The 27,929-nt window shown below is 50.6% G+C and overlaps 12 protein-coding genes across 12 annotated transcripts; 4 read left to right on the forward strand and 8 right to left on the reverse strand.

Moving 5' to 3' along the window:
• Nucleotides 1-388: 388 nt before the first annotated feature.
• MIND_00609500 (Protein kinase domain-containing protein) lies at nucleotides 389-2,853 on the reverse strand (the record flags this gene model as incomplete). Its single annotated transcript, XM_037362849.1, has 5 exons — nucleotides 389-2,094; nucleotides 2,150-2,327; nucleotides 2,379-2,498; nucleotides 2,544-2,618; nucleotides 2,668-2,853. 5 exons carry the CDS (start codon nucleotides 2,851-2,853, stop codon nucleotides 389-391), a joined length of 2,265 nt encoding a protein of 754 aa, XP_037220770.1.
• A 2,556-nt stretch (nucleotides 2,854-5,409) lies between these two features.
• On the reverse strand, nucleotides 5,410-5,809 carry MIND_00609600 (L51-S25-CI-B8 domain-containing protein; the record flags this gene model as incomplete). Its single annotated transcript, XM_037362850.1, has 3 exons — nucleotides 5,700-5,809; nucleotides 5,548-5,654; nucleotides 5,410-5,495 (listed from the first exon to the last, which is right to left on the reverse strand). Exons 1-3 carry the CDS (start codon nucleotides 5,783-5,785, stop codon nucleotides 5,410-5,412), a joined length of 279 nt encoding a protein of 92 aa, XP_037220771.1. The 5' UTR covers nucleotides 5,786-5,809.
• An 811-nt stretch (nucleotides 5,810-6,620) lies between these two features.
• MIND_00609700 (RGS domain-containing protein) lies at nucleotides 6,621-7,951 on the forward strand (the record flags this gene model as incomplete). Its single annotated transcript, XM_037362851.1, has 3 exons — nucleotides 6,621-6,748; nucleotides 6,804-7,662; nucleotides 7,715-7,951. The coding sequence occupies exons 1-3, from the start codon at nucleotides 6,633-6,635 to the stop codon at nucleotides 7,949-7,951; spliced, it is 1,212 nt and encodes a 403-aa protein (XP_037220772.1). The 5' UTR covers nucleotides 6,621-6,632.
• Nucleotides 7,952-8,246: 295 nt separating this feature from the next.
• On the reverse strand, nucleotides 8,247-11,640 carry MIND_00609800 (uncharacterized protein; the record flags this gene model as incomplete). The annotated part of the gene is made up of 8 exons (XM_037362852.1): nucleotides 8,247-8,301; nucleotides 8,354-8,537; nucleotides 8,598-8,674; nucleotides 8,727-8,926; nucleotides 8,970-9,566; nucleotides 9,615-10,916; nucleotides 10,968-11,006; nucleotides 11,185-11,640. 8 exons carry the CDS (start codon nucleotides 11,638-11,640, stop codon nucleotides 8,247-8,249), a joined length of 2,910 nt encoding a protein of 969 aa, XP_037220773.1.
• A 586-nt stretch (nucleotides 11,641-12,226) lies between these two features.
• MIND_00609900 (Glycoside hydrolase family 12 protein) lies at nucleotides 12,227-13,992 on the forward strand (the record flags this gene model as incomplete). The annotated part of the gene is made up of 9 exons (XM_037362853.1): nucleotides 12,227-12,318; nucleotides 12,373-12,613; nucleotides 12,660-12,832; nucleotides 12,889-13,030; nucleotides 13,083-13,193; nucleotides 13,505-13,532; nucleotides 13,596-13,702; nucleotides 13,759-13,893; nucleotides 13,942-13,992. The coding sequence occupies 9 exons, from the start codon at nucleotides 12,227-12,229 to the stop codon at nucleotides 13,990-13,992; spliced, it is 1,080 nt and encodes a 359-aa protein (XP_037220774.1).
• Nucleotides 13,993-14,131: 139 nt separating this feature from the next.
• On the reverse strand, nucleotides 14,132-14,976 carry MIND_00610000 (Calmodulin-like protein; the record flags this gene model as incomplete). Its single annotated transcript, XM_037362854.1, has 8 exons — nucleotides 14,132-14,149; nucleotides 14,197-14,286; nucleotides 14,336-14,632; nucleotides 14,688-14,716; nucleotides 14,766-14,798; nucleotides 14,846-14,857; nucleotides 14,911-14,917; nucleotides 14,962-14,976. The coding sequence occupies 8 exons, from the start codon at nucleotides 14,974-14,976 to the stop codon at nucleotides 14,132-14,134; spliced, it is 501 nt and encodes a 166-aa protein (XP_037220775.1).
• Nucleotides 14,977-15,281: 305 nt separating this feature from the next.
• On the reverse strand, nucleotides 15,282-15,753 carry MIND_00610100 (Calmodulin-like protein; the record flags this gene model as incomplete). The annotated part of the gene is made up of 2 exons (XM_037362855.1): nucleotides 15,282-15,506; nucleotides 15,556-15,753. The coding sequence occupies 2 exons, from the start codon at nucleotides 15,751-15,753 to the stop codon at nucleotides 15,282-15,284; spliced, it is 423 nt and encodes a 140-aa protein (XP_037220776.1).
• Nucleotides 15,754-16,324: 571 nt separating this feature from the next.
• On the forward strand, nucleotides 16,325-19,310 carry MIND_00610200 (Glycoside hydrolase family 92 protein; the record flags this gene model as incomplete). Its single annotated transcript, XM_037362856.1, has 13 exons — nucleotides 16,325-16,503; nucleotides 16,556-16,734; nucleotides 16,784-17,001; nucleotides 17,056-17,472; nucleotides 17,521-17,609; nucleotides 17,657-17,792; nucleotides 17,836-17,973; nucleotides 18,026-18,077; nucleotides 18,123-18,199; nucleotides 18,248-18,409; nucleotides 18,460-18,562; nucleotides 18,614-18,860; nucleotides 18,905-19,310. The coding sequence occupies 13 exons, from the start codon at nucleotides 16,325-16,327 to the stop codon at nucleotides 19,308-19,310; spliced, it is 2,403 nt and encodes an 800-aa protein (XP_037220777.1).
• A 109-nt stretch (nucleotides 19,311-19,419) lies between these two features.
• MIND_00610300 (Calmodulin) lies at nucleotides 19,420-20,158 on the reverse strand (the record flags this gene model as incomplete). The annotated part of the gene is made up of 6 exons (XM_037362857.1): nucleotides 19,420-19,437; nucleotides 19,486-19,526; nucleotides 19,582-19,909; nucleotides 19,951-20,040; nucleotides 20,083-20,100; nucleotides 20,144-20,158. 6 exons carry the CDS (start codon nucleotides 20,156-20,158, stop codon nucleotides 19,420-19,422), a joined length of 510 nt encoding a protein of 169 aa, XP_037220778.1.
• A 139-nt stretch (nucleotides 20,159-20,297) lies between these two features.
• Nucleotides 20,298-21,089, reverse strand: MIND_00610400 (putative set domain-containing protein; the record flags this gene model as incomplete). The annotated part of the gene is made up of 1 exon (XM_037362858.1): nucleotides 20,298-21,089. The coding sequence occupies one exon, from the start codon at nucleotides 21,087-21,089 to the stop codon at nucleotides 20,298-20,300; it is 792 nt and encodes a 263-aa protein (XP_037220779.1).
• A 325-nt stretch (nucleotides 21,090-21,414) lies between these two features.
• MIND_00610500 (Serine/threonine-protein kinase MARK2) lies at nucleotides 21,415-25,241 on the forward strand (the record flags this gene model as incomplete). Its single annotated transcript, XM_037362859.1, has 4 exons — nucleotides 21,415-21,568; nucleotides 21,618-22,106; nucleotides 22,153-22,290; nucleotides 22,339-25,241. The coding sequence occupies 4 exons, from the start codon at nucleotides 21,415-21,417 to the stop codon at nucleotides 25,239-25,241; spliced, it is 3,684 nt and encodes a 1,227-aa protein (XP_037220780.1).
• Nucleotides 25,242-25,457: 216 nt separating this feature from the next.
• MIND_00610600 (Cholinesterase) lies at nucleotides 25,458-27,874 on the reverse strand (the record flags this gene model as incomplete). The annotated part of the gene is made up of 8 exons (XM_037362860.1): nucleotides 25,458-25,791; nucleotides 25,839-26,009; nucleotides 26,060-26,359; nucleotides 26,406-26,819; nucleotides 26,867-27,214; nucleotides 27,261-27,627; nucleotides 27,678-27,749; nucleotides 27,799-27,874. The coding sequence occupies 8 exons, from the start codon at nucleotides 27,872-27,874 to the stop codon at nucleotides 25,458-25,460; spliced, it is 2,082 nt and encodes a 693-aa protein (XP_037220781.1).
• Between the last annotated feature and the right edge of the window lie 55 nt (nucleotides 27,875-27,929).

The following is a 27,929-nucleotide window of genomic DNA, read 5'->3' on the forward strand; positions in this document are numbered from 1 at the left end:
GAATAATGTTCAGAGACTAATCTAACCGCGACGCGAGGGAATATAAGCACGTTTCGGAGTAGGAATTGCTTGAGAGATCAAGCCAGGAATGGCCTTGGCAACATCCGATCCACAACCACAGCTGCTCAATCCAGGGACGCCGTTGACGCCGTTGAGTAGTTGGTTGAGCAGGTCTTTGACATCACTCAATAACGGCGCACCACAAGAACCGAGGAGACCATTGAGCAGATTGTCGATATCTAGACCCCGGCGAAGGCCACCCAAGCCTCCGAGCAAGCCTCCAAGTGGACTGCTCGATCCACCACTGACAGGTAAACTTCCTGCAGGAGCACTTCCAGTCGTCGCGCCATTGAGTAGACCACCGACAACAGGAAGACTTCCAACAGGATTATTTCCACCGGTCAGCGAGCCCACAGAATTCGTAATAGAACCGACGGGATTTGTCGAGGGCACCCGTCAACGAGCCAACAAGGGGTAGTCCTTGACCGAGGGCAGGTAATGCACTTCCAAGTTTGTTAATATCAACACCGCCAGGACCCAACTGGACAATTCCATCGCCTCCAATCAACGGTTTACCCAAGAGGCCTTTGACGAGGTTGTTAACCACACCAATTAAACCGTCATTGCAGCTGGGACCACCTCCCCCATTTATCTTGACCGCAAGTTGGAGAGTGAGCAAGCCGAGAACGTTGATTGCATCAGGTGATGGTACAGTGACATCCATAGAAGGAGGGGAAATCGGGACCGAAGGGACAATGGCAGATGGAGGGATTGACCCGGGTAGAGCCTTTGCAACCTCTGCGCCACAGCCACACGCATTTAGACCACCGAGTAGTTGACCCAGAAGATTCTCGACATCATCAAGCAAGGGCTTGCCGCATGATCCAAGCAGACCATCGAGGAGACCATTCAACAGATCTCGGCGACGGAGTCCACCGAGCAGGCCTCCCAATAAAGGCAGGCCGCTGACCGCATTACTTGCGGGTAATGGAGGTAATGCACTCGCGAGCTTGTTGACATCGACACCACTCGGGCCAAGTTGAACGATTCCATCACCCCCTATGAGTGGTTTGCCCAAAAGACCTTTGACGAGGCCATTCACCGTTCCTATCAGACCGTCATTGCACGTAGGGCCGCCGCCGCCATTGAGTTTAACGACAAGTTGCAGTGTGAGCAAACAGAGAACATTAATCGTATCAGAAGGAGGCGGAGATGGGCTGCTGATCGAAACGGAAGGAGCCGGTGGTGCTGGTAAACTTGGGGATGGTAGACTTGGAAGACTGGCCATCGATGATGAAGATCCAGAACCCGGACCCACAGAGGTACCGTTACCAGGCGGGGGCAGTCCAACACAACAAGTCGGAAATGGAATGGGTTGTAGTCCGAGCCCAAGAGAATTGACGACGCCTTGCAGCGTGCTCGTTAATCCACCGCCCAATCCACAGACAAGGAGAGGCGAGACATAAACAGAGGGCAAAAGGCCACAAACGACATTCGTGAGCGTTACGTCAAGGCAAGATGGGGGAGCGGGGACGGTGGGAGGAGTTCCGCCAGGACAAAGAGAATTTACGCTAAGAAGCGAATCCAGGAGCTTTTGAATGGAAGACAAGAGACCCCCGCTGCATTGACTGCAACCAGCTTGGGCTGTCTTGGTCGCATCAATAGCATTTTGCACATTTGGAACGAGCTGAGTCGGATCCGTTGTTCCGAGTACATTGTGAACTTGGTTGAGAACTGGCTGGGTAACATCAGCTGGAGCTCCAGGTACAGAAGCCACCCCATTCGCTGCGCTGATGACATCACTAAGAGGCTGGGCAAACGTGGAAGGGAGCGCCGCAGAAGTGAGAGGGCCAGAAATGGCACCGGCAGGTCCCGAGCCAAGGACGCCATCGAGGAGACCGCGAACAGCTTTATTTTGCTTCGAGTCACAGCCATTTCGTTTGGTGTTGACGCTGAACCCACGACGGCACTTTTGAACGACACATTTGCTATTTTTGCAGCTGACACTGTGTGCGTTGCGAATAGCGCCACACTCTTCTCCCACCGCAGAGCGAGCGTCGGGCTGGAAGGGATGCGGGATCAGACACCCTCCACCTAATGTAGCATTAGCATTAGACAACACGGAGATTGGGTCCGAGATTTGGCTTACAGTTATCGAAGTCGGTTTCCGTGTTGATGCATTCAAAGTCATACGAGTGTCTGGGATGAGCGGACCCACAAACAGTTTTCGAAGGACCACAGTGGATTTGTGCTTTTTTGAGGGTTGTGATATTGATGTCACGTTTGCGCGCTCGGGGTAGACCAGAAGGACCAGTTGGGCAGGAAGTCTGTCGTGAGCTGTAAGCAAAGGAAAGATGAAATTTCAACGAAGAACGAACGCCAGGCACACAAACACCATTGCAGCGAATGAAACCGTCCACACAAATGTAGGGCCCCGAGCCGTCACAAATGCGCATCTCGTTGGGCGGGGGTCGATTGTACGATGTCAGAGCATTGACCTGGAAGCAGGTTGAGAGTTGAAAGGAACAGTAGCAAAGGCGTACCTTGGCGTTAACATCTGCAATTTGTTGATTTTGAAGATTCACATCGTCGTGGGTTGCAAGGTAGATGTCAAGGCCCTAAAGAGGAAAACTAAGACAGCGTCGCAAGAACCGTTTGTGGGCCTACCTGAAGGCACAAACAAAGAGCAAGTTCAACATCGATTGGGATACCAAGCAAATTCAGACTGATGTCGCTACCAGGCGGGATGACAGCACAAAGGTCGAGAAGATCGCGTTTAGCATGTCGAGTGGGCACAACACTGATAGCCCGGACAGTTGTGAGCGCGACAAGGAGTGTGAGTGTGAGACGCATAACAAGAGAAGAGAACGAAAGGAATGTCCGCAATAGTGGGAGTTCGGACTAATCTTGACTCTGTAGGTTCCCTTGATTTATAGCAGAGTCTTGCTCGGAAGAGCGACTAGAAGCTGCTGCCAACGGACTCAAACTGCTCCACTTGGGCGAAGAGTTGGGCCCGGTCTGGTGCCTGGTGACGCTGGCCTGAAAGAAGGCTGCTGAACGATTGGAAAAAACATGAGTTTTTCGTCGTACTCTCTCTGTATTTCGAACAAAGAGGTGAGCTCATGGCGAATTAACTGGAAGGTTGGGTACCTGTTCTACAAGTGACTGTGTGCCACTAGTCTGACCCGTAGTCGAGGATCACTATCCCAAACGCGAGTGGCAAACTTCGCATCTGCCAGCCGATTGAATTTGAGTGACCATTTGCCGCCTTTCTGAATGTGGTGGTCCTAAGTACTAAGTAGTAAGTACTGAGCTTTGTGTTCAGCAGTGACGACAAGTCACACCACGATTTTTCAGTTTTTTCAAGTTCACCAAAATCCATGCTTTCGAGTCTGTAAATCTCAAACAACTAGCAAACAAGCTTCATTTCGGCCGTGTACCGACTAAGCACCAACCTCAACTCCTCAACCTCGGGACCTCTCTTATCGGCACCAGAAAGTTTACGGATCAATCGATCAAGCCTCGATTGCTCCAATCGAACCACAAAGTTTGATTGGCTGCAGACATCCGTTGCAGTCAACCGTCAACTAAGTAGTGCTACATAATGTATTGCCAACAAGGCACTTCTAAAGATCATGAAAACATGCACAACGAACCCATCGAAGAATGCAAACCAGTCGCACCCTTTCCATGACATGATGTCATCCCCCGTTTGGTTCTCTTCGTCTAGGCAAACTTTCTTTGTCGGTGATCAATCACTCTAATAGGCTGAGGGAAGAAACATCATGCATCTATGGCCGTCAGGTTTGATAACTCTGGAGCATCACCTCAACTCTCATATGAGCTCATAGTAATGCCACAAAAAAGGAATTGGCCACATGCCTCAACAACCATATTTATGACTTTCCCTCTCTCCCACCATCCTGACAATGAAGCACACCCATCACCCACCGACGACGGGTACTTCTGGCTATGACCAGACAGTGTCTGCATCAAGACCGGGTCACTTTCGTCGCGCTGAAAGCCAAAATACCCGATATATGAACATGTTACTGGCCCTGGATAGCATCCCACGAACATATAATCTTCTGGCCGCGTTCTTCACGTGGATCCTCCTAGCCGGCTTTGTGCTCCTTCCTGGGACGTTTACCAGTCTGCAAAACGCTGATTTGAGTGAGAGTAGTAACAGCACCAAAATTCTTGAAGCAATTCAGCATCTACCTCTGTGAGTAGCGGCGCGTCAGGCTCATACCCAGCCGTCGTCACAGCGCTAGTCCTAGATGTATTTACAAGCTAAATCCGAAAACTTGATATAATACCGAATACCGCCGAGCTGTGACAAGAGTGACGGGGGAATTTGGGTTGCGCGCTCTGGGTCACGAATGAGCGTGTCGAGCTCGGCGGAGAAGATCTGAGAGGTCGTGGCCATGACCCAGTGAAGGGTATCGCCGTGGGTGTGAGTTGCAGCGAGCAGTTGGGCCGGGACTGCATACAGACTCTCTACGAGTGGCGGGACTCGAGAGTCAATGACAAGCGCGGGGGCATTCTCCAGAATGAAGCCCGTGAATTGGGCAAGGGAGAGGTTGGCGCGGGCAAGAGCATCGTGCAGCGCGTCAAGTACACCGAGAGCAGCCCGGGCGTCAAGAGCCATGGCGGTCGTCGTCGGCGTCTGCGTCACAGGAGCATCCGGGGATAAATGCACCGCTTCGGTGCTCGGTCCGGGCTACCTGCTCCAGCCCTCTTGCAGAGCGCAACCCCCCCAAAACCGTCACATTTGTCACACATTTTGATTTTACCCTAAAACTGGGGCTGGGTATGAGCCTGGCGGCGCGTCTGACAGAGCGAGCTAAATAGCAGCAGATTTGTAATCGCGTTTGTTTGCACCGGAATTGGTGCATTTGGCATGCTCTGGCTTTGGTGGCGTTGGAGTAGAAATTACATCTGGCTTAACAACCGAATTTTCATGTGTGTCTTTGATGCTACCTGATTAACCAGGTCCTCACCAAACAACAGCCCAGGAGCGCTGAATTCACTGGCGGGAATCGTGTCCACACTTGTGAACGTTTATGGCGTGCAGCACAGTGAATTTTCCAAGACGGCCAAGGTCACGCTTATTGCGACGTTGGCTTCTGCCGTTGTTTGCGGCGGACTTGCGCTTGTGTACAGCATGTGCTTGCTCAAGAGGGTCCGAAAGGCTCATAATCGACAAATAGGGCGTGAAAGGGCGGGGAGACACGGAGAAGGGATTCTGGAGGAGATAAAAAGGAAAGCGAATCAGATTGAGCCAGAGGCCGGAATTATGTAGATATGACGGACCTAGAACCAAACCTGATATAGACATTCTCAGACTGCTTCAGTGTTGAAAGCCATGCAATTGGAGTGTTCGAATACATTTCGGAGTGCAGACCGTTATGAGGTTAGGAGATGAGCGACTTTCTGTTCCACATCCTGCGCCGATAGGTTGTCCAGCTCTACATGTCGCTCGACACCCATCTCTGCGAGAGTTGTGTTCATGACTGTTAGATTGGTTCATGATAAGGTGCGCACCGAAACGAGCAAATGCACGGGCCGGTGTCCCGCTAGCTTCTCTTATGAGGACAGGCAAGTCAGGGTTATGTTGCTTAATAGTGGGGTATTTTGAGAGGATAAATTCTCTGCACAGACAATCCATGAGTATTCCGAGTCGGAAAGTGTTGTACCTTGTGCCTGCTGAAGCGGCACCTGTTTGAGAGAATAGAACGCGTATTTCCCGGATAGCTGGAGAAAAGGCTTTCGAGAACGACATGAGCAACGAGCAACGCGTAACACGTCACGCCGAAGAATATCTCACTTCAACAGACTACAACACACTCTGACATCTGCTTCTGGGAAATCGCCGACTTGACTCTTCAAGCGGCGTTATGTCTCCAATTTGGATGATCGTACCTGCCTGAAGCTGCGATTGGTATATATACTTTGTGCTGCTTGGACAGTCGACATGAGGAGCGCCTACTATGAGCTCTACCAATTCTACCTCGTCTGACTTCTATGGTACGACACTTCCTTGTGCTGGAATTCATGCCGCCCTAACCCCGAGCATGGAAAGGTTGTTGGGGCAACAGCAAGGATGCAGTTTCAACCTGCTGCCATCTTTTTGGTGGGCTGTTAATCGCCCTGCCTGATGCAACGTCTCAGGGCTGCACCTATAATACTGGGACTCATTTTCTACCGGATGATGGCTCCGGCTCACCCAATTCTACCAATGTTCTGTGGGCCAATTGTGTCACTCAGCACTTCAATGCTACTCTAGATGGAAAAAATGTGCTGACAGCTTGCGAAAATACACGGAGCTCTGCGGTCACGATAACGAGCATTCCATCGGCGACTGCGACGTCCAGAGCAAGGACGAGAAGTTCACGAGGGCATTTGGCGTTGGTTGGAACGTTGCTGGTGCATTTCTTGGCTTGTTGAACCAATTTTCTTCTATTTTTGTTCATTCTGTCATGGACTACATATCTAAGTATCCAACTTCATATGTCGGCGTATTAGAGGCGAGTAGAGGCAGCAAATGGCTTGGAGAAAATTTGGACGGTGAGAAAAAAATTGACATGTGGAAAGGAAAGTGTGACAGTTGTTGACGACCCGTTTCAACGATGGACGGCGACCAACAGCAAGACGATTGGGCGAGCAGCCGCAAGAATCGCTTACCGTCATTCACCGAGGTTTTATCTCGCCGAACGCGACCTCCAGTCGACCTGTTCATGTTCTAGTTCGTTTATATTGCGCCAATTTGGGTAGCAACGCGACTGATCTTTGCTCTCCAGTCTTTTCCTGCAACGCGAGGGCGCAGAGGACATTCTCGACTTCTGGCTTGATGTACAGCAACACGAAAATCTCTGTCGGGCCTACTTTAAAGACGTTCGCAAGTCAGGTCGGACAATCAAGGAAGACTGGCCACAATATTGGGATTATGCTCGCCGTAGAGGTTCGATCTACGGCACGGTCGTTGGAATGAATCCGGAGGGTGGGGCAGCCACAAAGCGGAGTACTGCGAGCACGGGAGAACTCCTGTCAGACCAGGACAGACGAAACTTGGCTGAAGCGGATGAGAAATATGGTGGCGCTTCAGTTTCTCCCAATACTCGAGTCGCGTCGACCTCTCCCGATGTTGGTCGCTCGCCCTCTCCGTTTGGTGTTGGTGGCGTCGGCCGAACTCCAACCTTGTTCACGATGAAACGAGCGTCGCGAGCTCCAACCATCATTCCTCGTTCAGCAGCTATCACTCGCCTCAACCTTATCGCCTCTGCCGAGCGAATATACTACCGTTATCTCTCTCCAGCGGCCAACACTGTTAACTCCTCCGAGAATCACGAAATTTATTTGCCACCCTCGCTGAGAATCCATTCGTTCCCTCTCAGTTCGTCGCAAGAGCCAAGGTCAACTGCTGAACTCAGTCTCATGGCCCAAATTCCCGATTTGTTCCATGCCCAGAAGGAGTACTGTTTCCGAGCCATGGAGCAAGACGCCTTCCCTCGCTTTTTGCGCTCCAAGGCATTCGGCAATCTCACCCCTGTGTCTTCGCTGGTTCGTCTTATTGTCGGACTCCTAGCGCTCTGGGTTGGTCTGGCAGCCGCATTCTCCCTCATATTCTTGGACGTGCAGCCAAAATCAAAGCGATTTTTCGTAGGTCTTCTTAGTTGTTAAACTAAGCACCCTCTTCTCACTTTCTGGTTAGCTGTTCATCCCATTCACGATCGCCATCCTCTGTCTGGTATCACATCAATACGAACTGGACCCCATCCTCGTATTCTTTGGCCAATCTGAAACAACACCCTTTCGCACCCTCACTATTCGCGAACCGTATGTCAAGAAACTGTTGCTTGGCCGTGCCATCTGGGTGTCGATCCTTGTTATGGCCTTTGTCGCAGCGCTCACACTCCTTTTCTGGGCGGTTCCAGGCCATAGGCTATAGCCGCTCTATCTACGACCCTTTACGATTTTCTCCTTGTTCCATAGTCGGATACCCTACCTTTATTCAATCCTTCCCCCACCTGCCTACAAGCTTTTAATCTTTTACTGCTTATCATTATCTCTACTCTGAGAAAAGGGTAAATGTCCAGCTACACAAAAATTTGGTTGGTGAACATGCGTGGCGATACAAATGCAGAGAAACTAATTGTAGCAATAAAGAAAGGGACAGGAATTGTCAAGCAAATACGGTAGCGATACAAACAAACAAAAAATGCGAGCGTACGGTCATGAACAGTCTAGAGAAGTCGTTCCTTAGGGCTAACGGCCCGTATCCAAATTTCGCTTGGTCGACTGGGAGAAGAAGCAATGTAAGCGTGATGGACGCGAATCAAAAATGGCTCACCTCTTCTCCCGCAGAATTCTGAACACCTTCTTCGCCTCCTTGGCCTCTTTGCTAAGCATATGGGGCCCACCAGCTCGCGGTGGGAACGCACCCGGACACCGATCCTGCAGGTCAGCAAGTGCTTCGTTCGTGCCTTCTGTCTCAACGACGATAGTGCCATACCACCCAGAATCAACGTAGAGTCCTGGTGAGTCGGGTATTGGAATTCGCGTTGACTGGACTCGCCCGCTTGACGTTGACATACGGGCCTTTCCCGGTGCTCGGATAACAAATGACGAGCGATGGACCCATCTTACAACGTTATGGACGTTGCCTTGGGGGCTAAAGGAATATTAGCGCATCGTTTCGTCACCAAAGAGCGGCTAACACCTACGTTTCTGTTCGGATGCGATCCTGGAGGAGTTGAAGATTGGCAGCTATTTCTTGACCCCAGGGTGCTATGTCGACATGGGCTATAGGGTTAGAAGCGTCCGCTCCAGTTCGAATCACGCGATGGAAATACGACGGCGGGAACGCCAATGTTGGGAGGTATTGCGGTAGATCGCCCACCGTGGAATATTTGTAATCCAGGTCCTACTCGTGGTTGAGCAAAGTAGCGTGAAAAATATCGACTCACGATCAAGTAACTCCCATCCCAAACTAACCGTCCTACATTCCCCTCATCCCCAACGGCAATGTCCCAAACTACGTCGCCAGCACGAAGGAGACCAAGAACACCTGCACGCTTAAGCTCTGCCTCGCATTCCAGAACACTCTTGTCGGACAACCAGTCGCCATCAGGAGATGGCACGAACACTCTCAATAACGGCGCTCGCTTTAGCCTAAAGAGGGGAGATCTGAAGGTGAGAGCTGGCTGAGGTGGCTGTGCATGGCCAGAGTACAAAGAGCTAGGAGACGGTGGCCGACTAGAACCCCGGGAAGGGCTTGAACGATTAGAAGTGTAGCCGTTATTTGTGAAACGTTTCCTAGTGTTGACAAGTGTGTTTGAGGGTTTGAGCAGCGCCATCTCGCTAGCTTCACGCTCTGCTTGAGCACGAAGTCGTAGTACAACGCGAGAGTAGGCGCGTGTCGACATGGTGAGATTTCGCGCTAAAGCCAACGTTGTAGGATCACGAGCTGCTGGTGGAAAGTTGAATGATTGGACGTATTCGTTTCCTATCCGTGCATGTTCGTGGGATGGAAGACTGACGCCACGCATATAGTCATGCAAGTCCTAAGCCAGATTGAGAATGCATCAAGCGAGACAGAGATGACGACTGACGAGTAAAGAAAGCTCCAATGGGTCATTATCAGGCTCCCAAGCCCACTTTGCATACCCTACCGTACGAAGAAAACGCTCCAATGCTACTTCGCGAAGATCTTTCGTGCCAACAAGCTTGGAGCGTAGGGCTTTAGTGATGGCCGACAACACACACCACTCGTAGAAAGACAGGTATTCCAGCAATGCCGACAGCAGCTGAGCATCCAAGATGAAATCCACGAGCGGAAATGGTCCAGGGATACGTGATTCCTTCACTGCAATCCCGGCCAGTGATGCAGGTGGGGCTCTCCCGAGTTGATCCCCTCGCCGTTGTGAGCGAGCGGTGCGGTATTCTTCAGGAGTAACAGGTGATGGCGGGGGGCGTGGTTTGGGAGGTGTGATATTGAGCAATTCTAACAACTCTGATGGGACTTTGGGCGTTACTGGCCGCTCGGGGAGTTGCACTTCTTCAACAGGTTCCGGTAAAGATTGGTCTTCGACTGGCGGAAACGATGGCGATTGAGGGATGCCGTCTCTCGAAGCCGGTTTGAGCATTCGAATAGGCTCAACTTTCGCAAACGGATCGTCATCAAGCATCAATGTTGAAGCTCTGGACGATGCGTCATCACGATCTATTGTAGTTGGTAACTGCAGTGCAGCATTGCTTTGCTTGCGCTGTGGAGTAGTAGGACGCGGTTTGGTTAAAGTTCGCGGCGTGTGTGGGACAGGTGATGAAGGTGGTGGGGGACTTGATGGTGATGACAAGGATGGGAGAGAAGGGACATGCTGAACAGGTTGCTGAATAACTCGCGGCGGTGATTGGGGGATTGCTGGTGGCAACTGTGTTTGAAGGGATGGTGGTAATTTGGGAGGTTGTGGCGGTAATGGCGGGTTGTTGATGCGAGGTAGCGGTCGAGGAGTTTGTACTGGTTGACGCAGGGGCTGTTCACTCCAATTGATACTTTGGAGAACATTCTTCGAGAAACCCGCATCGAAAGGGTCATAAGTGTCATGTGCAAGTGTCGGAAGACGCTGTTGGGGCGGGAGTAGTGGTGGCGGCGATCTGGCAGGCTCGATGGGCGGAGAAGAGTAAAAATTATTGTTGTTGTTGACATCATCGGCATTCTCTGGCTCCATAGCAGCAAATATGAGCGGTTTACCCTTTACTAGTCCTGATGGGGAGCGTTTGGGAACATTGCTCCGGGATTGAACGGGTTGGGCAGGAATTAGGGCCTTGAATGCAGGCTCAGATGGGTGAAAAGATTGGACTTGGAGCGAGCTGATTGTCGCACCCATGTCCGTCCGAATTTCAGGCTGAGCGACCTGCAGGACGCGGTATTAATAGCGGAAAGGATAAGTCTATGACGTGCTCGCCGTTTTCAGCCTTGAGTTCAGTTGTGGCGAGTCGGGTTCCTACACAAGTTGTTAGTCTACAGTGCGAAGTTAACTGGAAGCATGGCCAGATTCGGACGATGTGGGTCCGAACCAGCACTAAGGCGGAAGAAGAGTGGGGAAGAATCGAAGGCTAATGCTTTTTACGGGATCGACACACAACCGACGGAAGGGATAGAGTGAAAGAATCGATGCTCACCAGTCGCTGGACCAATGTCGGCTGTCTTGGTGGTGGAGAAGATGGACCAGAAGCACGGTAGGGGCCATCCGGAGGCTGAATTTGCGGTGGTCCACCATTGTAAGCGGAAGTACGTCGATTTGGAGGAGCATGAGAAGGCTGGCCGAAATGTGGGTCAGGCAGAGGCTTGTCTGCACTGACCGCGGCTGAGATTCGTCGATTGGGTGGAGGCGGGCCGTAATTTGGCTGGGTGTAACCTTGCTGTTGTCTCGACATAGCTCCGTTCTGCCCTGCTGCATTTCTTTGGCCCGCTCCGAGAGCCATTGGAGACGATACTACGCGTGGGTGTGCATCGTTTGTCGGGCTTGTCGCAAAACGAGCGTATAACGGTGGGGGAGCTACATTAGAGACAGGGGGAGGGGAACGGATGAGAGGTGGTGGGTCTACTTGAGATCTTTTCTTGCGAAGAAAAGCCATGGGAGACTACTGAGGAGATTCCAGTCCTCGCAGCAGCATGGAATCTGACAACTTGAGATGATGCAGAGGCACGTGCTCAAAACCTTGTTCAGCGTTCTTACTTCAATCCGCCACCGACAAATAATTGTCAGAGGCGTTTATCGTCCTCGCTACACTACTATCGCCGTCAATTTGCGCTCTCTGTCCGAAAGTCTATGTCCATGCAGCACACAGGCACGGGCCGCACGGCATTACCGTCAGACATTAATGAATCTCGGATCAGTCCTACACAGTCAACAACAGAACATAGCAACACTCCAAAAAGTTCAGCACCGGCATCAAACCCGCTCGTCACATATCTAGAACCTCGGAACTGTTTTTGTGGGTCGGTGTAATGCGCCATTGAGCAGCAGGCCCAGTCACGGAGTTATTCGATCCAGACAATTGGAGCTCTTCAAGGCCATATGACGCGTAACTTTGATTCGCAAAGCACTGAGCACGGTCCGCCACCACCCCGCCAACTTGTCGTGACCAAGAGAGATTCTCCGTATTGCCCAAGGCGACGCTTAAAAGGAAACTATGACTGTTGACCCCCTCGTCCGTCCAAATGTTTTCTAAACTCGCGGCCCTTCTCGTCCTGGTACCCTTCATCGTTTTTGCCGCCCCAGTTGAAGAACGGGCGGCCGCCATCGACACTGGGTGAGTTACCTGACGCTCGTGAAACCTGGTCAGCCAACATATATCCCAATAAAGCACTCACTGTGGTCAATGGGATACGATAACCGTCACACCCTACACGCTTTACCTCGATCAATGGGGTTTATCTAACGCATCATCTGGCTCAGATTGTGCGACTCTGGTCTCATTGAGTGGCACTACTCTTTCTTGGAAGACAACTTGGAACTGGGTTGGTGGTAATGGCGTGAAGAGTTACACAAACATCAATCTTAACAATGGCATCAACAAGAAATTGTCTGCCATCAGCAGTATCCCTGTAGGTTTATCGCTTTCCGTGTGTTGAATTTGACCCCGCGATAAAGTCCACCTGGAACTGGTCGCAATCATCCTCGGGCAGCATTGTCGCCAATGTTGCCTACGATCTCTTCACTTCCAACACTTCTGGAGGCTCTGCGGTCAATGAGATCATGATCTGGCTGGCCAATTTCAATGCTGGACCGATTTCCGCTACTTACAACAGCGCTGGACAGCCCGTGTTCGTTCTTTTTTTTTTCAATCGTGGCTCAACCCAACTGAGGACAATCTCTCCAGGCCTGTCGTCAGCAATCTCTCGCTTGCCGGTCGCACTTGGAACCTTTACCAGGGCAGCAATGGGGCAAATAACGTTTTCTCCTTCTTGCCTACCAGCGGAACAGTTACGTCCTTTAACGGTGACATCAACGTCTTCCTGAAGGTGAGCCCCAACCACCTTATCAACGATGCAATGCTTGATGGTTTCCTGATAGTACCTCACCGCCAATCGTGGTGTATCTACTTCCCAGTTCTTGACCACTCTTCAAGCGGGAACCGAAGCAACCTCCGGCTCCGCGACCCTAACCACGCACGTCCATTCATTCGTTTGTCTTGTTTATTGACTGACACTCGGATTATAGGTCTGCTTACAGCGCAGTCATCAATTGAGTAAAATGTTCCCCTTGTACTTTATAGCACACGAAAAAAATGTCCTTTTACTTTCGAAAGACGTTCAAACATGGTCACCCCGTTAAAGTTTGAACATTTCTTATGGGTTTATTCTGCCCTTCGCTTGAAGTGAAAATGCAAGCCATCGATATCGCCTCCCTGTAAGCTCCGAAATGAGTCGTGACTGACCGCAGTCTTAAATCGGCGCAGGCCCGACCTACGTCATCGTGCGATAACACCGTTTTAGACCCGCACCACTTCCGCCAGCCTTATAAGTAGGTCTCAGCTCGCAGGCTCCATACCACCACTCACAAACATGCCCTCTTTCATCTCCAAAGTCTTCAAATCAAAGAAACGGATGTCCAAAGAATCCGAAGCGAAGCCTGCCGCCAGTGCCCCTGCGACTGGTGAAGAGCCGACTTTCTCCATCCAACCCCACCCTGCTGTTCGTAGCGTCAATCGCTTATTCAACTTCAAACTTAACTGAATTTCGTTTCGCAGAAGACCAACGACCCGGCCGATCTTGCCCCCGAGCAAACCGGTGGCCTGGCTAGTAACCCGAACGACGCAGTTTTCCACGCTCGTGATCCACATGTCCCCAGCGCCCAAGTCATGGCTGGTCTTGAGCAGCCTCTGGTCGGTGTTACCATTCAGTATCGAATAAACGACTCACCTCAAAATTAGAGTCGTGAGGAACTCCACAAGCGCCAGGAAGAGCTGAATAAGAGCTCTTGAAAGTTAACCACCGACTCTTTCATTTACCTAGCGTAGTACTGTACTTAACTGTAAACTCAACCAATGGGAGGAATACGGAGCGAATAATTCAAGCGATGTTTACAAGATCGTACAGCTCAAAATTAGATAAGGAGCACCATTACTTGGCCGTCATCATCTGAAATGAAGGTGAGTAGGAGTGGGTAGGCTCTGGCCTGAACGCACTCTGACAAATTCTGGGTAGTTCAGTCGGGTTTGGACATGAGGGAGTAAAAGAGGAAACTCACCCTCGTAGTTGATTTCACCGTCACCATCCTGAATCGTGTTCGACACAGCCAGGAGAGAATAAGACGGTTCAACGCACCGTGTCTGCCTCGCGGATCATCTCCTCGACTTCACGGTCGGTGAGCTTTTCACCTAAACTACGCATGACTTGTTGGAGCTCTGTAATGCTGATGGTGCCGTTGCCGTCTTTATCGAAGACGTGGAAAGCCTGTCTGATCTCCTCTTCGCTGTCCGTGTCCTTGAACTTCTTGGCCATCATGTCGAGGAATTCGTTGAAATCGATGGTCCCGTTGCCATCAGCGTCGACCTCGTTGATCATATCCTGCAGTTCACTTTCGGTTGGGTTCTGGCCGAGTGAGCGCATGACAGTGCCAAGCTATATTATATGGAGTTGTGTCAATTCCGAGACCTCCCATGAATTCAGCAACAACCTCGAGCGTAGTGATGGTGCCATCGCCGTCTGAGATACCGTCAGTGAGCAGAGTGACTGCGGATAAAGGGGAGCGGACCTTTATCGAAAAGGGAGAAGGCCTCCTTGAACTCTGGATGATGTGAGACGGCAGAGAAGTTACCCAAACAATGTTCATACCGGATATTTGTTCTGTAGGAGCGTGAATAGCCTGATCGATGGTGGAAAATGAGAGGTTGACATACCAGGAGACTAGGGGAGTGAGAAGTTGCAAGTCAAGATGTTTGAGGACTTACGAGTTGGTCAGTCATTTTGAGGGGTGGTAGTTTCAGAACAAGCAACCGAGCGCTCGTTGTAACAGGTGGAGTGACGTTTATATTTGGATAGGGTAGGGCGATTCATGGCGAATAAAAGCACGTTGAGCGCACAGTTTTCCTGTGCATGGGACTGGACTGAGAACGGAGAGAAAAGGCCATGATGGCAGCCAGAAGACCTCGCTTCACCTTGCCGCACAGGTTCAAGGCTGTACACATCAATAATTATCTTCCTGATGACCACGACAGCAAATTATATTTTTACAGTAAGTACTCTCTACGACTTGACTTCAGATTCGACTCTACTGGCTTTGGTTAGAAGTCGAAGACTTGGTCCTTTCTGGCTGCTGTTTCTGTTCCTTGTCTTCATCTGGGTTGGCGAATGGGTCCTCTGCGGCATCGGCATCAAGTTCTTTCTGCTTCAATTCGCCGGTCCAGCGATCATGGCCCTTCTCAACTAGTTCTGGGTTTCTTGTGGCTTTGCCAACGACTTGTTCTTTTACCGATGTTATCTTATCGAGAAATCCCTTGCCGCAGGTCAATGACAGTGACACGATTGAACAGCCGTTCCCATACCGGTTTCTGGTGGAAATTAGGACCATAGCCGACCGCACCAGCATGTCGCTGCTCTGGATACTCTCCATGGTTGGAAGGCTCCTGCGTAGACGATCCGGATTCTCTTCGTTCGGGTAGTGATGATTTAGTGTCAGGAGCAGTGTTTCTCCCTACAGCGGAGGGGTGAACATCAGTGGAAGAGTTGGTGGACGAGGACATGATTTCTGACCAACTGGTTTTACTTCCGCGAATTTATACGTCTATTTTTATGCTACAATGGAGCAAACCAGCGGGTACTTACATATGACGAAGGCTATGACGCACCATTAGGATACCACTATCAGTCATGTGATCGTGATTCCTAACATTGGACCTGCAATCTTTCAAGTTTTGCCGTCGGTGCCGACGTGCAAACGTGCGCTTCACGACAAGACACAACTTCGTTGAACTTTGTCTGGGTGTAATATTTTTATACCTCCGCCTCGTCCGTCCGTCGATTGCCAAGCCCATGTAATGACATGCCAGCACTCAGCACATGCTCTCTCGCAGATCCAAATAACTATCAGAGCATAGAGTAAAATGACTAAATGGTGAGGACCACTGTACTCGAGGTTTGCGTTGTTCAAGTCGTAGAATCAGATCGGTCCAGAGGTTGCTGGACACGTGGTCGCTTTCATGTGGTTGCATGCGTTCTCTTAGGGTTCTCTCAAGTTTCGTGCATCCTTCCATCTTCTTCTATAAAACCATCTCCAATGCCCCAAGACCTTGACTATCCTCTTGACGCGTGGCGATGTGGTACTTCCTCGCCCTCCTAGGGTTGTGTTCGCGAGCGAATGCCGCCGACTTGAACTCCCTTGTCAATCTTTTCATTGGCACAGTCAGCAGTGGCAACGCCTTCCCTGGTGCGGCTATTCCCCATGGGATGGCCAAGGTCGGTATAGATGTAACAGCTGGCGTTAGACAATCGGGGTAACTAGCTTTACCTTCGCGTTGAAGCACCAGCAACTCACCTCAAATTAAGATACCTCCACGACAACAGCAGCATCTCTGGAATCTCCCTCATGCACGATGAAGGTACTGGCGGCAACGCGTTGGGAGGTTATGGGATTTTTCCACTTTTCCCTTTGACGAACTGTACCTTTTCGTCTTGCCCTGTTGCGCTTTCCGCTCGCGTCGCTTTGCGTGCTGCAAATGCAGATGGTATGTTGTAAGGCTTAGGGGAGGTTATCTTCGTCTAACATCTAGTCAGCTGCTGAACCAGGATACTTCACCACCACCTTCGTTAATGGTATCAAGCTGGAAACCACGAGTGCACGCCGCTCGGGCCTCATTCGATTCACTTATCCAAAGTCGGGGCCAAACCATGTCGTTGTCGACTTAACCAATGACCTTGGACGCTCTTTCTCTGGAGGATCTTTGACCGTATCTGATTTGGGAAGAGTAAAACTTGGTGGAACTTTCCTTCAGGTATTTAGTCTGCTCTAGTCTGGAATGTGGCGCTCTGACATTTCGTTTCATCAGAGTTATGGCCAGTCCAACTACACTGTCTTCGCTTGCTACGATTTTGCAGCGCCAAAGTCGGTTAATGAACACACGATCGATGCTTTTGGGACCTATCAATCCAAAAATCTCTCGACTCCAAGCACTGTGACAATCACTGCCAACTCAACGTCTCTCAACTTCCCTTATACGGGCTCTGTGTCACCACAGCAGGCGGGTGCACTTTTGGGTTTCACTGGATCCAGTGTTCTTGCCCGATTTGGCATATCTTTCCACGACTCTGACACAGCTTGTGCTAATGCGGAAGAAGAGATACCTGATTGGGACTTCGATGCAGTTCAACGCGCTTCCGCAGAGGCCTGGGAAGACATTTTGTCTCATATTGGCGTCGACACGGTTGTCGAGGATGCTACGGTTGTTGAGTTGTTGTACTCCTCCGTGAGTTGACCGGGCTCTTCGCGCATTCCAGTGCTTAACCTGTAACAGATGTATCGTGCCAACTTGGTTCCTGCCAACCTGACTGGTGAAAATCCTTATTGGCAGAGTCCATTCCCATTCTTCGATGCATTCTTCTGGTCTGACCCTGCTTTACATCATCGTGATATATCCTCATTTCTCACAGCTCGTGGGATACTTTCCGCACCGTTCATCCTTTGCTTTCTTTGCATGACCCCCGTGGATGGGGTCAGATCGTCAGTGCCTATGTCGATGGATGGCGTCATACGGGTTATATTCCAGAATGTCGCGCAAACACCAAGGTAAGCCTTTGAGGACTTGCTCATGATTCTGACTGTCTTAAAGCCCGGTTATGTTCAAGGAGGAGACGACGGCATGATCCCACTCGGTGACTTTGCTGTTAAATACGGCCAACATGCACAGGAACTCGGGGTGCCATCAGATGACCTCTATACCGCGCTCGTCGAGACAGCGGAAAATACGGTGGGAGATATTGATCTTCTTTCAGTCCCCTCGACTCACTCGGCCTATAAAGCCACCAAACTGGTATACGGTTGGACGTCAGAACACCGCTTGGAAGCAATTCGGTTAGATTATTGTGGAGATTGCGGGATCAACCTCACAAAATCTAGGTTATATTCCGACTGACTGGACTGATCCCTCTGGCTCAACTGGTTTGCCGACACGGGAAGCTTCTCGTGCTTTGGAGGCTAGTTTTCTCAGCCAAGCAACGAAATAAACTTATATGCCTCCATAGTATGCCCTTGGAGATTTTGCAGTCCGCCAAGCGGCCATTGCGCTTAGAAAGGACCCCGGCGATGTCGTCAAGTACTCCAACCGCTCGATGAATTTCGTCAACATGTGGAATCCTAATCTTACCCATGACGGCTTCACTGGATTTTCACAACGGCGCGCAGTTGTACGATTCTCCCCATTTTCTTATCGAAAAATACCGAGTCTGCTTATCAGAACGGGACCTTCTTATTCAGCTCACCAGACGCATGCAGCCCTGTTGATCCTGTTGGTCATTCTTGCGCTCGAGGTTCCGATAACAACGTCGGGTTTTATGAGTGTATGCCTATCTATACTCTGCAAGTTGGTCCTATCTGACTGTTTGTTATAGCCTCGTCCTGGGAGTATAGCTTCTTTGCTCCTCAGTCGATGGCGACAATCGTTGATCTTATGGGCGGCCCGGACACATTCATTCCGCGGTTAGATCATTATTTCGCCAAGGGATACTTTTCCGCCGGAAACGAACCTGGGTTCGAAAATCCATGGGCATACCACTATGCCAACCGACCCGATTTAAGCGCGTTACGCGTGAGGAATGTCGTTTACAGAAATTTCAACACTGGCTTCAACGGGCAAGTGTCTGGATATACCAAATTCAGACTCCTGTTAATCATGACCAAAGGATCCCTGGGAACGACGATTCTGGTGCAATGGCGTCGTTGTTGATATTCCACCTTCTTGGAATGTACCCCGTACCTGCCTCGAAGCAGCTGTTGATCGGCGCACCATTTGTTTCGGCCTTCACGATATTCAACGACTTCTTTGGCACGACGACATCTTTCCGTGTCATTAACTTTGACAAGAAAACACTACAAGCCACACCGCCAGCGGGTTCCAATATCTTTGTGAAAAGCATCACGATAAACGGGAAGCCAAGCCCTAGTCTGTGCTGGATCAACTTTGACGATGTGGTGGGCGGAGGCAACATTGAAATCGAGATGTTCAACGACGTGACTAAAGCTGCAACAGCGGGATGCCTCCCTGGGGGACTACCTGATTCACTTGGGACTGGGGGTTTTGCACCTTAAATTTCTACTGGCTTTATGAAAGAATAAAAATCAGGGCTTGTGCAAGTAGGGAGTTGGTATATGATACACTACAGAAGAATTCAACATTTGTGTTCCGCTACAAGCGCCGTTATTTCGAGAGCATCATCTACGACGGTGATTAGCGGAGGGTAAAATCAAGTTGGACGCGACGTACTTTGACGAACTCGTCGTAGTTGATTTGACCATCGCCATCGACTGCGGGGCAGTGCATCTGAGCATCAACTAGAAGCTAGTCGGAGTGACAACGCACCGTCTGCTTCACGAATCATTTCGTCGACCTCATTATCCGAAAGTTTCTCGCCCAGGTTGGTCATAACGTGTCGGAGCTCAGCGGCACTGATATAGCCATTGCCGTCCTTGTCGAAGACTTTGAAAGCCTCTTTGATCTCCTCCTCGCTGTCGGTGTCGCGCATCTTGCGGGCCATCATTGTCAAGAATTCAGGGAAGTCAATGGTGCCATTTCCGTCAGCGTCGACCTCGTTGATCATGTCCTGGAGTTCGGCTTCGGTGGGATTCTGGCCCAGGGAACGCATAACTGTCCCTAGTTCTTTCGTAGTGATCGTGCCGTCTCCATCTGACTGGGGATGAGTAGATAAGCGACAAATAGAGACATTCATACCTTTGTCGAAAAGGGAGAACGCCTCCTTGAACTCTGTTTCCAATGAGCTGCATCAAAGCAGGAGAGTGATGTTCGTACCGGAGATTTGTTCTATCCAGAAGAGCAGATTGGTTATCCGTTATAATGACTAACTCTATACACACCTTCAGACTAGGAAAGTCAGTCCGTGTACGAGAAAGCTACGACCACTCACAAGCTGATCGGCCATGGAAAGAGTAGAGGAGGAGTGATTACCGTGACACTCGTGACATTCCCTCTGGTATCAGATTTTATGGTGGGGACTCGATTTTGAAGGGAAAAATGGATGGTTATTAAGGCTAAAGCGCTAATCGACCGAGGAAATATTTCTATGGGATTCCGTAGTTACTCTGGAGCTCCTCCGCCGAGCCACTGTAACAAACGGTCAATTCCTGCCCCTGATTGACTGGTTGTATCGCTGTGAAAACCATTTTGTCTGTCTCGAAGGAGTAATACACGTTGGCCTGCTGCGAATGGTTGAAAAGAGAACCGGCCAGAAGAATAACTCCCGCTTCTTCACCGTTGTCCAGGGTTGCGACGAAAGCATTTGAGGTCGCAACTCCCTTGAGGTAGTCCAGCAGACGGTGCTGAGGAATATCGAGATGGGAGGTGTACTCTTTGTTATCAGGTATGTTGTTATGCAGAAGTAGTAGGGCGTGGATGGCTTGTTTAGGAAGGGTAAGGAAACAGAGCGCGTTCATCTGATCCTTCACAAGCACGACGACGGGGTGCTCGATTAGGACTCTTTCGCCAACCGTAATATTTCGAGTGGCGATCAGGCCACGTCCTTTACCAGAGACATTGGTGACGCGATATGCTGCACCGATGGGAGAGCGCAAGAAATCGTTGGGAGCGACTGAACCTTCCGTAAAGTTTTCCCAAGTCAAGTTGACGGCTCGAATCGCTGTCGGGGTGAGACTATCGGCCCCTTGGAGACTAAAAAGGGCAGAGAGTCGGTCTCTGAGTTGTGAGGGTTTGGGTCGTTTGGAGAAAGGCAATAAGAGTGGTCGAGCTTCCGACGAAGCCACGAATTCTTCTGCGTTTGGACCAAAGCAGACCTCGATAAGGTTGTCTAGATGACCCGGTAACGCAGTATTTTCGAGGTTTGGCTCAATACTCATGTGTCCTTGTCAAATAGGGGGGTGTAAACTGGGTGGTGAGCAGAGAGTCAACGCAGACTTTACTTTCTGCGCAAAGCGATTTCAAGGAAATAACCGATTGAAGCTCGGTTGACAATGGTTGGCCGAGCTTCAGCTTCAGCAACAACTTTTAGTTGGGTGTGGTGTGTGATGACAAGAGAAGCGCATCAAAGTTATCATCAACTACAAAAGTTGTTGCTTTTAACTCCCTCTTCGCGCCGCCCTACCCAATTACTGTATATCTCGCCACGCCCCACGGCTCATTTGCCTACGCCTCTCGTTTAAACCACCCACTGTACATGCGGCAATGACTTCCACTCGCAGTCACAAACACACTGGTTCTGTAACCCAGAACCAAAAGGCACAACTCGCCAACGCCTATAATGAGCTCGGGAAGGAGCTCTCTTCTAGTAGGATTCGCGTAGTAGGGAACTACACCCTGGGAAAGAGTATAGGCGAGGGTACGTGCTCGACTTGTCGTTGTCTGGCGATTCAACTGACTTGTACTAGGCGCCTACGGGAAAGTTCGGATGGGGACCCATCGTCTAACTTCGACCAGGGTCGCTATCAAGCAGATTCCTAAAGCCATGTCGGCTTCATTGACCCGGGAAATCCACCACCACAGGCAGCTCCATCACCCACATGTTACACAAATGTACGAAGTCATCGCAACGGAAAACTCGATTTGGATTGTCACCGAACTTTGTTGCGGGGGAGAGCTCTTCGACTATCTTGTGGAGAAAGGGAGACTGTCGGAGGATGAGACCAAGATCATCTTTGGTCAGCTTTGTCTCGCCGTCGCCTATCTGCATGACAAGGGCATCGTCCATCGTGACCTCAAGTTGGAAAATGTTTTGTTAGATGAGCGGTGTCGAGTGAAGCTGGGCGACTTTGGTTTTACCCGAGAGTATGAACGAGGGATTTTCCTCGAAACCTTTTGTGGCACTACGGGGTATGCAGCTCCCGAAATGTTACAGGGCCATAAATATTTGGGTCCAGGCGAGTTCTCTCATTCAAGCTCACTTCACCTCTAACTCATCTGAAGAGGTCGATATATGGTCACTTGGGATCATCCTATACTGTCTATTGACAGGCGGTTTGCCATTTGATGATGACGACGAATCTGTTATGCGGGACAAGATCATTTCAGGCAAATTTGAGGACCCAGAATGGCTCTCGGACGGTACGTGGTAGTAGTGCAAACTTAATGGTTAATTGATGTGTGGGGTAGAATCGCGCGATTTGATCAAGAGTATCCTTGTCAAGGAGCCTGCCAAACGTCTTCCCATTTCGAGTATTTTAACCCACTCTTGGTTCACTGCAAGGGACAGTCTTCCCGTCCGAGCCGACACAGTCGACTCGCATACTTCCTCTGATGCCTCTGATTCTCACAAGTTGTTTGGCGATGACATTCATTCATCCACTCCCACCACACCCGACGAGAAGGAAGACAAAGTTCTACATCGCTCCACCAGCGAAATAACGATACGAAAAGCAGAACTAGAAACTTTGCACACTAAATTAACCATCCCTGGCCCGCAAACAGTTATTGAAGAGGACGAGGCCTCGCCTCCGCCACGAATGTCTTCTAATATCTCGCTTGCGCCTCCTCCAGTCACGCGCACACCAGCGCGAACTAAACGTCGATCGGTCTCGTCAATTCCTTCTGATCCAGCCGATCCAGTGGAAGAGGTCGAAGAAACCGAAATTCTCACACCCGAAGTGCCTGCTGCTGCTGCAGACGCTTCTCAGCCTCAAGTCAGCTTTGCATCTCTCCTGAGCACGCCAGCTCCAGTCATCTTCTCCACGCCTCCGGAACGTGAGCTGCTGAACAGCCTCAGCCTTTATGGGTTTGACATTGCTCAAATTGTCCACTCGGTTTTGACTGACGCTTGCGATGCAACTGGGGCATTGTGGTGGATGCTCAAACGAAGAGCAGAGAAGCGCAGTATCGAACCTCACTTAGAGGATGTCACAAGTCCTGGTATAGTCGAGCATCCGATATATAGCCTGGGTGAACAGGAGGCTTCGAGTCGCCGCCAAACTTCTGTCGGAACGCAAACAGAGACACAATTTGCTCTATCCTCTCGTGGCCCAGCTCTTCCTCACTTATCATTTGTTCCTCCAACGCCCACAGTATCTTCTGGTCGTCCTTCAACTCCACCTGGCCCGAGCAGTCCAACACGATCGCCTTTGTTATCGCCGTCTGCATCAGGCACTACTACTGGAGAGTCTACCTCACGTTCTCATCCCTCCACTCCAGCGAGCAGTCTGAAAGATAGAGAGGGCAAAGGTAGAAAAGGCCGCTCCGGTAGCGTCAGCATTATGCAGCGTGCGACCACTGCGCTTGAAGCTGCCGGCCTCGTACGCAAAAAGTCCTCGGAAGCGTTCAAGGATGAGAAGGATGATAAGAAGTCACGTGAGCCGGAGCGCAAGGGAAGCTCAGGGGAAGAGGGACGCAGCTCGCACGGTAGTCTAGGTCCTTCGACCTCGTCCAAGCTGACAAAGTCACCACCATTACGGCCTTCCAAAGATCATAATGTTCCGTCGACCCCTCCACCCAGCGAAGACCATTCACAACCTGCAATCGGTTCTCCTTGGGTATTGACGGCCTCTAAAGACTCGCTTCATCGACCACCAACACCTGCCAACTCGCCTGGGGGGGATATACGAGCATCAATGTCGTCGCCAAACTTTGGAGACGGTGAGGGCACTGGATCGACGGGGAAAGCGTCTGGCTCACATCGCAACCGTGCTAATCTCCTCACGGCTTTCCGTTTATGGTTCAACGAGGACAGAAAGGGCAAGAGGAAGCAAAACTCGCCAACAGTTGGGCCATCAACCTCGAATTCCAACCAATCATTTGCAGGAAATGGTCGCGGATCTGCTCAACAGACATACAGTACCACGTCTGTCAAGCGAAGGACAAGCGGACCGGGTAAATTCGTGTCTAGAGGACATCGTCATCGCGCCTCTGCATCTTCACGACGCTCGAGCAGCGTTAATTCGAGACGCTCCTCAATTACCTCCGTTCAAATGATAGTACTCGACTCGCCACAAGTGCCTGGCCGCCGCTCATTCGGCAGTCATACGCCGAATTCAGAGCGAGGAGAACACGGGTCACGGCCATCTTCAATCCGAAGTTTCTCGATGCAACGACAACATCGAAAGTCTCCCTCTGCCAGTTCGACTGGATCAAACAACCGAACAACTTCCCCTGTCCAAAAACTCCATCGCCGTGCTGGGAGTGGATCATCAACCCGGGTTGTTCGTCATGTCCAAACAACTACGATTACGACAACACCACTGACTTCGCGACCTCCCCATATGCGATCAAATTCTGCCTCATCGACTCATTCTCCGGTGTCCTCGAGACCAAACTCTATCTACGAACAACCTCTTCTCCAACGCTCCAATTCGGATATAGACAGGTATCGGACAGGGTCACCATTCAAGTCTAATTCAAGACCGCAATCCAGGACTAGGACATCGTCATCAGAAAGTCGTGGAATGAATGTAACGACAACTACGAGCACCACCTTTGTTGCGCAAAAGCGCCTTGGCCCTTTTACTTCGCCGAGCTTCAATGGATCGATTGGGCGGACGAGCTGGAAGAAGTCTTGGGGGCTCGAACCGCCAGGCTGGCAAACACGAACAGCCCATATTCCCATTGAAGTCCTCGCAATTTCTCCTATCAATGAAGGCGCCACAATTCGTGATGTATTTTCCAGCGGAAGTCGACACGGACTAGGGCTTTCCACAATGAACAGCTTTGGCGACGAGAGTGACTGGGTTGACGAGGATGATGATCTCCCCACTTTCGCTGGAGGACTGGGGCAAATGTGGTCTGCAGGTCCATCGCAGAGCAAGCCTTCACCAGAGACCATCACGTTATCACCGGCCCCCCGCGGCCACCGTCCGAATAAACGGACGAATCGCAGTGGTTCTGGGTCCTCTACCTCCTCGGCCGGTGGCAAAACCTCAAAGGCTGGTCACTCTCCATCCCTCAATACGACTCCTTTACCTTCGGAAACCGTTTATGAATCGGTTTCTGGTCGGAGACAAATACCTGGTCATGGCCGTAAAGGTCCTGCAGCTATCCAGGAGGAAGATGAGGAAGCGGAGGAGGAGTAAATGGTCTCGTTGTTCTCTTGTCTTGTTTGCCTCACTTCTAGTACATTATTCCGATTTATGACGAACACTAACCTGGACTTGGACAAGGAATGTTATCATAATTTGTGTTTTTTTCTCTGAATTCTCTCCACTTTTAGATACCTCCAGCATGTCATGTCACATCGACGAGATCTCTTGTATTACTAATGCTATGAAAGGAATGCAGTCGTACATCGACTATTGCTTTTCGTAAAAGTCGAGAGGGAAGCCTAGGACGTTGCACTGTGGCTGCTCAAGCCAATCACTTCCACGACTCGGCCACGCCAAAATGCGAACCGGCTCTTTGCTCGTTACATCCTTCCACGGACCCCATTGAGCAAGTGCCTTGGCAGTTGTGGTATACCCACGAGCAGCGAGGAATGCCGCCGATGGGTTGGGATTGAATGACCGCGCGAAGGACGCCCACGAGTCCACCATAACCTGCTCAAATGGAAGATCAAATTCGTCCCTGAAGGGACGCAGGTCTTGACCCAATGTTCCGAAGGTAAAATACAATTCACCCGAATGGCATCTGAAAGTGGTCAACAAAAAAGCAACGCAAGCAAGTGAAAACCATACTGGAAGTAGGGCAATGACGGGTCTCCGAATGGGTGCGTTTCCGTGACAGGAGGATCACAGAGCCCTGGTATCGGTTCGTAACCCATATATGACCTTTCGAACTGGTATGTCCACATCGACTTGAAGACTTTGTGGATAGCAGCGGAGTGTGCTGTCGCTTGATCAAGACATCTGGCCGTATATTTCAGTTTGAAGAGTTTGAGACGGTGACAGGAACATACGAGAATTCCCCGTCAGTTGCAATGCGGCCCGTGACATTAAAAGTATCGAGGGTGTCATTGCCGGTTGACGGACGAGGGAATAAACCAGATGAGAGCGCTGTCGACGACAAATTTGCTGCGATTCCGATACCTTGAACTGAAGCAAGTTGGGTGGTACCGCTTTTTGGATAACTGCCAGCGAAGTCCACGCCATCACCAGCCATCCATCCGAACATGACATGGGCTGCAGAATTGACTGGCCCTTTGCCATCAACTGACAGGCGGTCTCTAACCAGGATTTTGCCATCCACAACAGGATATCTATTTGACGGTGAGAAACAGAGTCAAATGGGGGGAATATATGTACCGTGGTGCGTTTGCGGCAGTTTGCAACGTTTGCCATGGGACTGCTTTCAGACAATCCAAGACCTGATCAGACGTTACATTGCCACAATGGACGTCATTTAGGAATGCTGCTGCGGCTGTCTCGACTTCTTGTTCAATCGTGAAGTATTCAGAGTACGTGTGAGCATAAGCGAAACCAGCGAGATTACTCTCCGCAATAGCGCCTGAAAAAAGCCCGATAGCAGGCGGAGATCCAAGCAGGGCACGAACAGAGCCAGCTCCAGCTGATTGGCCAAGGATAGTCACCCTAGTAGGATCACCACCGAATGAGGAAATATGCTCCTGCACCCAATGCAGCGCCGTGATCTGGTCTCCTAAGCCAAAGTTTCCATTCGTTACTCCATCATTGAGAGCGAGGAATCCAAGAGCACCAAGACTGTAAAAAAATTAGGATGCCAACTCAAGAATGCATAAGTTGCTGACCGATAATTGAACGTGACCACGACAACATCGGCCCGACTAGCCAGGTTTCCGCCATCGAAGATCGCGTCAGAGCCTTCGCCATTTGTAAAAGCGCCTCCATGTATCCAGAACATCACTGGTTTGTGCTTGCTGCCAGTGTGAGTGGGTCCAGGTAAAAAAGGTGTGAAGACGTTGAGGAATAAGCAGTCCTCTGCTCCAGTAGGGGGATTGCCAGTCTGCGAACACGGGGAGCCGAATTTGAGTGCAGAAATTTGAGGCGGGCCAGTGTAAAGGGACGAGTACGTCCATCTCTCCGGCTTGTCTGCATACGGAATTCCGAGAAATCGGAATGACAGATGGTCGCGCGTCCTGCGAGTGATTAAATAATTAGCTAAGTCCCCAAACGCGTGCTTACCCAGTAGCTGTAAGTTTGCCTGCATTAACCTGGACTTGCCATGTCGGACTGAGGTCTGTCTGGCCCGAGACTTTGTTCGGTGCAGAGTTTGCGCAAAGCGTAGGGAGCTTCGTGGCACATGGGAGCGCCGAACGGCCGGCTACGCTGATTGCGGTACACTGTCGACTTCCGTCAACCCAATAATGCTGCGAAAGCGGGTTTCCCGTCTCCAAACTCGCGTAGGTCAACAGTTTGGAGATGTCCGCAGTGAAGAACGACCCATTTATTGGTGTTAGACCCTCGTTTAGTTTCGCGCAGGCAGCTAGGGCATCGGAGTGGGTGTGTGGACTGAGAAGGATAGAGCTTTCATGCTCAGCGACCGTCGGCCCTACGAAAACTCAGATGGAATGGAAGCTCGCTGTGAACCAAGAAACATACAGTTGAGGTCGTTTTGGAAAAGGAGCCATAGGTCCGAGCCAATCGTGGTCGGAGACGACGCTGCTTGGGCAGCTAGTGGCAAGAGCCAGGCAAGGAAAACTGCACGATTCGAATGCATTACCCAGCCAGTCAAGGTTCGCAGTATTTATTGAAGACGGAGAATTGCCGGCTTGGAGACCTGCTGACCGTCCCGACATTGGGCAGAGAAGTTTCTTGCTGACGCTTGAGAGTGCAAGGAGAACAGCGCATTCT

The sequence above is a fragment of the Mycena indigotica genome, assembly GCF_014461135.1.
Source record: "Mycena indigotica strain 171206Taipei chromosome Unknown Mind.scaff0005, whole genome shotgun sequence".
NCBI lineage: Eukaryota > Fungi > Basidiomycota > Agaricomycetes > Agaricales > Mycenaceae > Mycena > Mycena indigotica.